The sequence below is a fragment of the Mandrillus leucophaeus genome, unplaced genomic scaffold (genome assembly GCF_000951045.1).
Source record: "Mandrillus leucophaeus isolate KB7577 unplaced genomic scaffold, Mleu.le_1.0 Scaffold145, whole genome shotgun sequence".
NCBI lineage: Eukaryota > Metazoa > Chordata > Mammalia > Primates > Cercopithecidae > Mandrillus > Mandrillus leucophaeus.
Window position 1 is genome coordinate 2,538,820 of NW_012101421.1, and position 13,448 is coordinate 2,552,267.

At 33.2% G+C, this 13,448-nt stretch overlaps 1 protein-coding gene across 3 annotated transcripts in view; it reads right to left on the minus strand.

Moving 5' to 3' along the window:
• The window catches only part of CCDC178 (coiled-coil domain containing 178), a 542,262-nt gene that overhangs the window by 375,472 nt on the left and 153,342 nt on the right, over positions 1-13,448 (minus strand). For all 3 annotated transcript variants that reach the window (XM_011974390.1, XM_011974388.1, XM_011974389.1), the window contains exon 12: positions 10,629-10,782. In XM_011974390.1, coding sequence (XP_011829780.1) covers positions 10,629-10,782 — 154 coding nt within the window. The remainder of the gene's footprint in view (positions 1-10,628; positions 10,783-13,448) is intronic.

Genomic DNA, 13,448 nt, shown 5'->3' on the forward strand with positions numbered 1-13,448 from the left:
TCCACATTATATCACAATTAAACACCCAAGGTCATCAACAGGATTTTAAAAAAACAAAAACCAAAAAAACAAAAAACAAATCCGAAGGTAGCCAACCTCAAAGACTGAAGGTAGATAAGCCCACAAAGATGAGAAAGAACCATCACAAGAATGCTGAAAACCCAAAAAGCCAGAGTGCCTTCTTTTCTCCAAGTACCACGTTACCTTTCCAGCAAGGCGTCGGAACTGGGCTAAGATACTTGAAATGACAGAAATAGAATTCAGAATATGGATAGGAATGAAGATCACTGAGCTACAAAAGTACATGGAAACCCAATGCAAGGATGCTAAAAATCATGATAAAATTATTCAGGAAATGACAGACAAAATAGCTAGTATAGAAAAAAACTGGCTAGCCGTATGCACAAGATTGAAATTGGACCCCTTCCTTACACCACAAACAAAAATTAAATCAAGATAGATTAGAGACTTAAATGTAAAACCCAAAACTACAAAAACCTTGGAAGACAACCTAGGCGACACCACTCAGGACATAGGCACAGGCAAAGATTTCATGACCAAGATGCCAAAAGCAATTGCCACAAAACTAAAAATTGACAAATGGAACCTAATTAAACTAAACAGTTTCTGCACAGCAAGAGAAAGTATCAACGGAGTAAACAGACAACCTACAGAATGGGAGAAAATTTTTGCAAATTATGTATCTAGCAAAGGTCTAATATCTAGCATTTACAAGGAACTTAAATTTACAAGAGAAAACCAAGTAACCACATTAAAAAGTGGGCAAAGGACATGAGCAGACACTTTTTAAAAGACTTAACATGTGGCCAAGCATATGAAAAAAAGCTCCACATCACTGATCATTAGAAAAATGCAAACAAAACCACAATGAAATATTATCTCACACGAGACAGAATGGCTGTTACTAAAAAGCCAAAAAAAATAACAGATGCTGGGGAGATTGTGGAGAAAAAGGAATGCTTATACCCTGTTGGTGTGATTGTAAATTAGTTCATCGTTGTGTATGACAGTGTGGTGATTCCACAAAGACCTAAAGGCAGCATTCAATCTGGCAGTCCCATTACTGGATACATACCCAAAGGAATATAAATCATTCTGTTAAAATACACATGTGTATATATGTTCATTGCAGCACTATTCACAATAGCAAAGACTTGGAATCAAACCTAAATGCCTATTAATGATAGACCTGACAAAGAAAATGTGGTACATATATACCATGAAATACCATGTAGTCATAAAAAGAGCAAGATTATGTACTTTGCAGGGACATGGTGGAAGCTGGAGGCCATTATCCTTTGCAAACTAACACAGGAACAGAAAACCAAATGCCACATGTTCTCATTTATAAGTGGGAGCTAAATGATGAGAATACATGGATACACAGAGGGTAACAACACACATTGAGGCCTGTGAGAGAGTGGAGGGTGGGAGGAGGGAGAGGATCAGAAAAAATAACTAATGGGTCCTAGGCTTAGTACCTGGGTGACAAAATAACCTGCACAACAAACCCCCATGACATAAGGTTACCTGTGTAACAAACCTGCACATGTATCCCTGAGCTTAAAAGTTAAAAAAGAGACTCTAAAGCCTTTAAAATTAATTGTAAAAGATAATATTGAAATAAGTTTTTATGTCATGAAAGAAGAAATATGCCATCAATTACTGTATGCATATAATATCATTATTTTTATATATTATAAGGCCTGTGTGTTTCTATACAAAAAAAAATTAACAGTGACTACATCTGGATGGCGATATCATAGATCAATATTTTCTATTCGCTTGAGTATATTCTAAACTTTGAGGAATCAGCATTAAGTATTTATGCCTTTCAAAACATGCCTTAAAATAACTTTATGTCATAGTTTCTATAATGAATCCCATCAGATTTTCTGAGGGTTGTAAGGAAGAAAACAGGATTCATTAATAGCAATTGAAGCAGAGTTTGTAGGGCAGATCCTGACTGGAATGATCTTATGTGAGAATGCAAGGAGAGAAATTGAAGACAGAAATGACTTTCAAAGAATTTTCCACAAAGAATATCAGGAAATGCAACTGTACTGTAGCTGTTGGGGAAAGAATGAATGCGCGCGCACACACACACACACCCCCATTAAACATGAAAAACAGGGAAGTGAAAAGTAAAAAGTAAAAGAATAAGCCCAAAGAAAAAAGGAAGAAATTGTAACTATAAAAGTACATATTAACACATTAAAAGTATGAAAATTCTAAAATTATTGAATCTAAAAATCCTTTCTTTTTAAATACATTACTAAAAATTTTTAAATCTAATTTAAAAAGCGAAAATACATATACAATTAGAAACAACATAACAGCAAAACTGGAAGCAAGCATTCCATGTCATGCTATGGTAATATATTTGGAAATCTTCATCCATTTAGATTATTTCCTGGGCCATTAAAAATTCAACATTAACCTCAAGAAGAAATACATAGCCTGATAGGACAATTATGTTATTAAATAAAACAGTGGCCCATGAAAAAGAAAATAATAATTCAAACAATGGAAAAAAATCACCAAGGTGTTCTATCAAATCTTCAAGAGAAAGTTATTTAAATATGTATTAATTATTTAGGTAATAAGAATGGAAGAAAGGTTTCAAAATTCATTTTATAAAGCTGGCATAATCCTGATAAGAGCATCTATCAAATATAGCACAAATTAAGAACACCGGAATACAGACTCACTTATGAATATGGATGCAAAATCTTAAATAAAATCCTTGCAAATCAAACTCAGCAGTAAATTAAAAGAACAATAAACCATAACCAAGCAGAGTTCATCTAATGAATTTAAAAATGGTTAAATATTAATATAATACATCATCTCAATAGGTCAAATGAGAAACTAAAATCATCTTCACAGCATTTTCTATAAATGAACATCTATTCCTATGTACTACTTTTATAATCAGAGTATATTTTTAAAATCTTTAGCATGGCCATTAGTATATATTTGAAATCAGCATTTAGATAACATTAAGCACTTCTTTAAAATAAAAGATAGTAAAAGTCAATTTCACAGACATCATTTAATATTTTATATATGTGCCACACAAAATACACACATAAAAAGTGTTGACATCCTATTATTAAAAAAATTAGCAATGTGGATTTTTCTTTATTTTATTTTTTTATTTTTTATTTTCATTATACTTTAAGTTCTAGGGTACATGTGCACAACGTGCAGGTTTGTTACATATGTATACATGTGCCATGTTGCTATGCTGTACCCATTAACTCGTCATTTACATTAGGTATATCTCCTAATGCTATCCCTCCCCTCTCCCCCTTCCCCCACCCCACAACAGGCCCTGGTGTGTGATGTTCCCCTTCCTAGTCCAAGTGTTCTCATTGTTCAATTCCCACCTATGAGTGAGAACATGCAGTGTTTGGTTTTCTGTTCTTGCGATAGTTTGCTGAGAATGATGGATTCCAGCTGTATCCATGTCCCTACAAAGGACACAAACGCATCCTTTATTATGGCTACATAGTATTCCATGGTGTATATGTACCACATTTTCTTAATCCAGTCTGTCATTGATGGACATTTGGGTTGGTTCCAAGTCTTTGCTATTGTGAATAGTGCTGCGATAAACATACGTGTGCATATCCTTATAGCAGCATGATTTATAATCCTTTGTGGAAGACAGTGTAGCAATTCCTCAAGGATCTAGAACTAGAAATACCTTTTTTTTTTTTAACCTCCTGAGTAGCTGGGAATACAGGTGTGCACCACCATGCCAGGCTAATTTTTGTATATTGTAGTAGGGATGGGGTTTCACGATATTGGCCAGGCCAGTCTCGAACTCCTGACCTGGTGATCCGCCTGCCTCAGCCTCCTAAAGTGCTAGGATTACAGGCATGAGCCACCATGCCTGGCCAGCAATGTGTAGTTTTCTAAATTTTATCCTATTTTATCTACAAAACACATATATGAATATTGTGTAATGAAACACAACTGTTTTCGTAGTCCAAAAATTGGGGTTGTAGGTTGACTCTGCCACTTAATAGCTTTGTGTCTGTTAGAAAATCACTCAATCACTCAGCCTCTCTAGGCTGCCTTCCTATTTGATAAATTGTTATTATTAGAAATAACTATTGTTTCATCTATTTTTGAGAAGGAATTTGCTTAATTTGAAAATTCTCAAGGCAAATGTATGAATCAAAAGGCATAGTTGAATGGGTATTTTGTAGTGTTTAGATCCATACAATATAATATATAGGCTAATATATAAAGTTAATGTAAATTAGCTTTCTATGAACAAAAACAATATTCAAAAATTATGAAAATACCAACTAATATACAGAAGGAATCCACTTATATGCAACATTTATATGAAAACTAAGTTACTAAAAAATAATTTTGTGTGTCTATGTGATTGTCAATAAAATATAAAATTCATAAATATTTCTAAATCCCTAAAAGTCACTTTTTATTATCAATTGATAAAATCAGAAATAAAAGCCTTTTTATATTACAAGAAACTAAAAGTTGCAGATCATGAAATTATTTTCTTAAAAAACAATTCTGAACCTTGGGAGTAGACTGTAAAGTAAACATGGGAAAGGGATTTATAGAAAATTCTTTCTTTTACATTCAAAAAGGATTTTATCTCAACATTACTTTAATGCACTTAGCCAATTTCAAGATGTTTTCTGGCTAACAAAAGCCATTGTTTTTAGAAATAAAAAGGAAATAAAGTGTTTTCAAAGATCCAATGACACAAATTAGAGAAAAGTGTATGTTAATGAGGTAAAGACTCTAAATTGAAAGCATAAAATGTCTTGAAATTAAAAAAAAAATCATTTTAAGTTGTATGTGCAATTAAGCAGCACAAATCTTTTATTTTTCTCTTGAACTGGGAAGTTTCAATTGCATACCAAAAAATAATGCATGGCAATAATGCACATCATTGCTTTTAATTGAGTGCTTAACACGCACTCTTTGAAAATCTAACTTAAAGGTTTTATAATGAGCAAAATGCAGAAAAAATTAATATATCTAAACTTCATTTTTCTCATCTCTTCTAGAATGCATGATAGTCCCCAAATGATTTCTATAATTAAAAAATATCACTAACCTTATAAATATATACCCAATTTCTCAGCAAAAATAACATTTTGTGGCCAGGGGTGGTGGCTCATGCCCATAATCCCAGCAGTGTGGGAGGTCGAGGTGGATGGATCACCTGAGGTCAAGGGTTCAAGACCAGTCTGGCCAACAGGGTGAAACCCTGTCTCCACCAAAAATACAAAAAATTAGTTGGGTATGGTGGCTGACACCTGTATTTCCAGCTACTCAGGAGGCTGCGGCAGGAGAATCACTTGCCTCAGGCAGTGGAGGTTGAAGTGAGCCCAGATCATGCCCCTGCATTCCAGCCTGGGCAACAGAGACAGACTCTGTCTTTGAATGAATGAATGAATGAATAAATAAATAAATAAATAAATAACATTGTGTTATAACATCAAATTGAGGAGGGCCAGCGTTGTCATTTTAGAGATGATCAAAGAAATAAAAAACTGATTGTAGGTTTACTGGATAAATATTCCCTTTTTGAAAATTTTATTCATGTTGATATTTTTATAGATGTAGACAAATTTCAGCATGATTATTAAACTGAGGTAACAACTATTTGTCAATAGTATGTAATATTTTTAAAACTTTTATTGATTATGCTATACTTCCTTGGTGCTTTTATAGTAATCCCTGGGAAAGCTACAGGCATTGTTTTAAATTATCGAAGATTCTGTGAATGGCTACTCTACACTCCAGGTCACCAAGTTCTTTACAGGCTCACAAGGTGTAGGATTTCCCCCCACCCTCCTACTTACCTTTACTTCCCTCCCTCCCTCCTCCCCTCCCCTCCCCGCTTCCTTCGTTTTCTTCCCTCTCCCTCCTTCCCTTTCTTCCTTCCATTTATTCCTTGATTCACTCACTTATTCAACAAGCATTTATTGTCTAATATGGGAAAGGCATTAGACAAATTACACAGAGACAAAGAAAGAGCCACAATGCATCTCCTGCCCTTAAAAACCTTATAGTCTAAGAAGTAGACAACTAATCATTAATTTCAACTGAGTGTTATAAGTGCCAGCATAGGGGTAAACGCAGAATGTAGTTAGAGTTCAAAGCAGAAGGAAAAAAGTTAAGAGATGGTTTCACCAAGGATTTTCTTCCTTCCAAGTTGAGATTTAAAACAAGAGAATTCAGCTACACAATGATAGGATTGAGAGAATGAACAGAGTCAAACAGACATTATATTTTGAGGGAAGAGTATTCATAAAGAGCTGGAAGAATGAAAATATGTGGCACATTCTGTTGTCCTGAGGTTGTTTCAGGTGGTTAGAGTATAGAGTCAGAGGGAAAGTGGGAGCAAGAAAGAGGCTGGAGACAGAAACAAGGGCAAATGTAGAGAAACTTGTACTACTATCTATTTAAGATCAGGTTCTTCCTTCTCATTGATGCCATTTCCTCCTCCTCTAGTATTTCAGCCCAGTGTTTTTGCTTTAGTGGGTTGGTTCTTTTGTTTGTTTTTGTTTTTGTTTAGTGTTTTCACCCTTGTCTATTTCTGGATCCTTCTCTCTTGTCTATGTAGCAGTGTAAGTCATTCTCATATGAATTCAGGTTAATATTCTCCACACTGCATGAATGAGAACAAAATTAAGACATTATAAATGAAAATAAAACTTAAAAAATTTTTGAGAATCTCAAATCTTGAATCTTATTTGCAAGAGGTAGAGTTTAAAAATAATAATAATAAAAATGGCTGGGCAGGATGGCTCATGCGTGTAATCCCAGCGCTTTGGAAGGCCGAGGTGGGTAGATCACCTGAGGTCAGGAGTTTGAGACCAGCCTGGCCAACATGGTGAAACCACATCTCTACTAAAAATACAAAAATTAGCCGGGCATGATGGCACACGCCTGTAATCCCAGCTACTGGGGAGGCTGAGGTTGGAGAATCACTTGAACCCGTGAGACAGAGGTTGCAGCAAGCTGAGATCGTATCACCGCACTCCAGTCCTGGTGACTACTATCCCAAGAAATAAAAAAAACTAACAACAACAAAACTTTTTTTAGAAAAGATAAAAGGAATTTTAATTAGGAAAGTCTAACACACAGATAGAGTTGTGTGCAAAATATTAACCTGGGAATAAATATGAACAAACATTTATTGTGTAAATTAATAAATTATCTTGATAAGAAAATTAATAAAATGATGGAAAATTGAATATATGTCAGGAGAAGATCACAAAATCCCTAAACTGTTCAGAAAGAAGTTAAAGATATTGAGTATGCTTAACATCTGTCAAGTGAAATATGCATTCCACAAACTTTATTAATAATTCATAACTTCAAACCTTGCAAATAAAAGCATAATAAAAAAGCTCAACTCTAATCATTCTAAACTTATGGCTTCAAAATTCATAAAGCAAAAATTAGGAAAAATGAGAAAAGTAACCTATCTCCCTGAGATATTTTAATTCATCTCTCACAGTAATTGATAGAAGTGTCAGAAAATAAACCAGAAATATAAAAGATTTAAATAACATAACTAACACAGATGGCTAAATCAATCTACTTAGAATTGTATCCCCAAATCAGAGAAAGCGTTTTTGTCAAATGAAATATTTATGCAAATTACCCATATATTAGAACATGAATTAAACCATAATAAATTTTAAATTATTTCTATCATATAGACCAATTTTATAAACATATCAGGATCACATTACAAATCAATTTTAAAAAATAACTTTAACATTAGGTGAAGATGGAAGGGTTCATTTGTCTCATCACTGTCTGATTTTGCAAAGACACAGTTTTCCTTTTGGAAAGTTCCAAGAACATTGATTAAGGTTCAGTTTGGGAAAACAACTCAAATAAACAGAGATAGGTCATGGGTATGTTTAGAAGTCCCTATCATAAAGACTAGAGTTCTTACTCAATTATTCCATAAGTGGATACAGTTTTAATCATAATCCCAACAAAAATTTTTAAAGAAATGAACCGGATAATCCTGAAACCTATATGGAAGAGCAAGAATCAAGAAAAGCCTAGAACTCAAAAGAAAATATAAGATCAGAGGATTCACTATCACAGATAATTAACACCCATTATGGAATTTTAGTGATGCTGACATGGAGTGTTCAGGTGAAGATGGTCAAATAGATCAAAGTAAAAAGTGAATGGAAAAAGATCCACACAAACATAAAAACCTAATGTGGGAGAGAGATAGCACTGATTACAGATATATAAACAAAACCCATCAGAAGATTGCATTGTAACAATTTGTTTTATGTATTATACAAAAAATAACTGGAACCTCACTTCACATTACACCCATACATTAATTTCATATTAATTATGCATCACATCTGGCAAGTGAAATATGCATTCCAAAAATTGTAGAAATAGCTTTTTAATTCCAAATTTGTAAATAGAAGGCAGAGTAAGAAAAATAAGCCTCAATTTTAAACATTCTAAACATAGTTTCATCTAAAACTATCACATAAACATTAAAAGCAGAATTCAGAAACATTGAGAATGAAATAACAGAAAATATTTTTATAATCTCAGGAGTGGGACAATTTCTTAAACAAGTTCACAAAAGGAAAAAGCACAAAGGAATGTATTTATACCTGATACTACATTAAACTGAGATGTCTTTTCATCAGAAGTTACCATAAATAAATGAAAAAAGTTTGGGTAAATATATTTTTAACATTTGTAACTAGAAAATATTTAGTATCCACAATATATAAATTCTTACAAATCAGTGAGATGACACTCAGTATATAGCAGGAAAATCATGAGCAGGTTTTCACAGAAAAGGAAATACAAATCACCCCGCAAAAATCATTAAAAATGTTCAGTTCCATTAATAACTGATAACAAACCATAATGAGGTACAATTAAAAAGCCTTATTGTAGAGAAGAATGTCTTTAACTCCAGGTTGGAATGCAAATTGGCATAATAATTTATATATTATTTCCTTTTACTATACTATTATTTATTTTATCTATTATGTTCTTATACAACAGTGAATGAGATATGGCAGGAAAAGAAAGCTTCATCTTCAGAAAAGATGAGTCATAATGAAAGGTCAGATGCTTCCAAGCAGGAGCACACCACTGCTGGTTTTAGAAAAGAAGGGAACAAATAGCTAGGGAATGCAGGCAGCCTCTGAAAACTGAGTGTGATCTCAGGCTGACAGCTGCCAAGGAAACAAAGGCTTCAGTTCTCAAACCATAAGAATTAAATCATGTCAAAACTGAACACCCCAGTTAGAACGGGTAGTATCAAAAAGACAAAAAATAACGAATGCTGTTGAAGATGCAGAGAAAAGGTACTCTTAAACATTGTTGGTGGGACTATAAATGAATACAGCCACTGTGGAGTGGAGATCACAGCAGTATGGAGATTCTTCAAAAAAAAAAAAAAAAAAAAAAAACCCACTAAAAAAAGAATTACATATGATCCAACAATCCCACTGCTGGTTATATATCCAAAGAAAAAGGAATCAGTATGTCCAAGAGATATCTACACCTTTGCATTTATTGCAGCACTATTCACAAAACCTAAGATATGAAATCAACCTGCTTCCATCAACGGATGAGTAGATAAGAAAATGTGATACACAATGGAATACTATTTGGCAATAAAAAGGAACGAATTCCTGTTATTTGCAGCAACATGGATGGAACAGGAGGGCATTATGTCAAGTGAAATCAGCCTAGCACAGAAAAATGAATACCATACGTTCTCCTTCATACATGGAAGCTAAACAGGTTGATCTCACAGAAGCAGAGAGTAGAGTAGTGATAACTAGAGACTAGGAAGTGTAGGGGGTAGGGGGCATAGACAGAGGTTGGATAAGAGATAAAAAATTATAGCTTAATAAGACAAGTAAGTTTTAGTGTTCTTTAGCACTGTAGAGTGACTCTAGTTAATAATAATTCATTCTATATTTTCAATGAGGATTTTCAAAATCCTGGAAGAGGGCGATTTTGAATGTTACCAACACAAAGAAATGCTGAATGTTACCCTAATTTGATCATTACGGATTGTATACAGGTATCAAAATATCACATTAGACCCCTTATAAAAATATACAATTATTATGTGTCAATTAAAACAAAAACTGAATAAGTTTTTGTTTGAAGTTTTTCTTCAGTTTTTATTTTAATTGACACATAATAATTGGACATCTTTATAGGGGTCTATTCTGATATTTTGATACCTGTATACTAAAAATAGTGTTATCCTGGAGTCTCCAGATAGAAATGCCAGGCTACTGATACCCTGATTTTAGTCTTGCCAGTCCTAGGGCAGAGCAACCACTTGAGCCATGCTGTGCCCAGACTTCTGACTTAGGAAAAGGTTGAGATAATAAATGAGTGCTGTTTCAAGATGCTAAATTTGTGGTAATTTGTTAGGCAGCAATAGAAAACTAATATAGGCAAATTGGCTAAATATTTAAAAAATTGGCCAATTGCTATTTAATTATTGACAAAAAGTTTGCTATTTATAACTCAAAACAAAAATCAGTAATTTTTATTTTTAAATATGAAAAACTCACCGTTTTTGAAAGAGAATGTAATTCATTTTTTGATGACTTTGTTTCCCTTATTGCTTCAGTCACTTCCTCTTCCTTCTCCTCAATATTAGTATTAACATTTATCACTGATGAAGAGTAATGATCATATAGACTGGTAAGTTGATACATCTCTCTCCTAGGTAGAAAAAAATATATTTTAAATTATACTTAGGCCAGGCTTGGTGGCTCATGCCTGTAATCCCAACACTTTGGGAGGCCAAGGTAGCAGATTACTTGAGTCCAGGAGTTCAAGACCAGCTTGGGCAACATGGAGAGACAATGTCTTTACAAAAAAAAAAAAATGGAAAATTTGCCAAGCATGGTGGCACATGCCTGTAGCCCCATCTACTGAGGAGGCGGAGGTGGGAGGATTGATTGAACCCAGGAATTTGAGGGTGTAGTGAGCTGTGATTGATTCACTGTACTCCAGCCTGGGTGACAGAGTGAGATCCTATCTCAAAATAAATAAATAAATAAATAAATAAATAAATAAATAAATAATACTTAAATTAGCTTTAACAGTATGAATCAATGGAAATCCATCCCAAAGTAACTTGACAATTTCTAAAAAATACTACTTAGATGTTAAGTAAATAGTGAGGGAAAAAAGTCATCAATAGTATTGTTTCCAAGGGAAAACATAATTGAGAGAAAAATCAATTATAAATTCTTTCAAATAAACTGTCTTTGAATCTGATTTCAGGTAAGAGATTTACACACTTTTAATTCAGAAGCTGGGTAATACAGGGATGGAAAGGTAAGAAAAAAAGAAGAGGAGGCAGAATTGAAAAGACCAAGCAGTTATAGCTTTCACAGCCTTAGAGGTAAAATAAAGGAAATTGTAGCTTAGGAAAACACAGGACTTTTTAAAAAGAAGTAATAGTCAAAGAGTTATTTGTTCCTATATGACCCTCCCAAGAGGACCAGTGCTAGTCTGTGAACCACACAGTCCTTTATCTAATCTAGCAAGTAGAAACCATCTTCCAAATATAAAATTACTTTAGATACTGTTATGGTTGTTTAATGTAGCAAAAAAAAAAAACAGTGAGAAAATGATAAAATTACCATTTTCATAAAATACCAGCAAATAATATAGATAATTACAACTTTTTAAACACACCTTAAACAAAATAGTAGACTAGGAGATTTATTTGAAACCCATATAAAAGTAAAACTTTATATGTAATAAACTCATGCAAGTCAATATGTAATAGAAAAATTATTCAATAGAAAAAGGCACAGAGAATATGAACAATCTCCAATAACTATATGGTGTGCTTATTGAATTGGCCCAGATTCTTATGCACCAACCCTGATTCCAGCAGCATGGTCAAAGGAAACTGAAATCTACAATCTCACCATAGAAATGAAAATTAAAGGAACAAACAAATAGGCAAGAACAAGATTCTTTACATTTCCATGTCTGCAGAGTATAGACTTAACCTGTCAGAATCCTAGAAGCCAGTTAGGCAATGAGAGTTAGGTAGCGTCAACATTCAAAATGTATTAATTTCTTTTGAAATTAATTTTTCTTCTCTCAGTGTTATCTGTTGCCTCCAGTCCAGAGAATACACTATGGATTTTTGCCTGAGTGATGGACAATTGCCTACTGCCATGCAATTTAAGAGTTATTATTTTAGTGGTTCACTTATTCCAATTTCTTGATGAAGTTGATGCCACTAATTCCTCAGACTTTTGAGGATTTTCCAGGAAAGCAGTTTATACTATGCTTGTCTCACTGTTATTTTAAATTTCATCATTGTTATATCAGCTAAATCCAAATAAATTTAGAAGAATAAAAGGGAAGAATCACTCTTACCAGTTGTTAAGAATTACTATGCAAACTCTGAAATCAAGAAAGTGTGATATTGGCAGAGGGATAGCCAAATAGATAAATGGAATGGTCATAGACAACTCAGAAATAGAGCTACACAAACATGCCTGATTTTTGACAAAGTTACAAAATCAATTTAATGAAAGCAATTTAACATATGGTGATGGAATAATTACATATTCATTGGCAAAAAAAGTGAAGCTCAAGCTAAATCTCACATTTTACACACAATCTAACTAAAAATGGCTTATATATCTAAATATAAATTGTAAACCTATAATATTTTTAGAAAACAAACTTCTTTGTTACACGATTAGGGCAAGATTTCTTGTGTGTGACACCAAGTACATGATGAATAAAAGAAGAAAGTGATAAGTAGAATTTTAGAAAAATTAAGAACTTCTGCATTATAAAACACCCTCAAAGACAAAAAGACAAGACTTTACTAAAACACAGAATATATTTGCATATAACATATCCGATTAAAAGTCTTGCATTTTCAAAATTAAAGAATTCTGTACACACAACCATAAGAAAACAAACATTACAATGGGGAAATGGCAAAATATTTGAACACACACTGTATGAAAAGGAGACTTCAATAACAATTGAGCACACGAAAAGATGTACATCACAATTTGCCACTAGGGAAATGCAAATTAAAATCATAATGATATATCACTACAAACTTACTAGTCTAGGTTGAATTTTTAAAAAAAAACAATTAGTGTTCTCTTGCAGAGAAACTGGATCTCTCATACATTGCTGGCATTCAGATAAAGTGGTACAACCATTCTGGAAGACCAGTTTGGCAGTTTTTTAGAAAATTAAATTTACACTTAACATACATCCCAAAAATCACACTTTTTGATATTTATCCAAGAGAAATGAAAAACTTATGTTCACACAAAAACTTCTACATTGATATCCATGGCAACTTTATTCAAAGTAGCAAATAACTGGGAGCA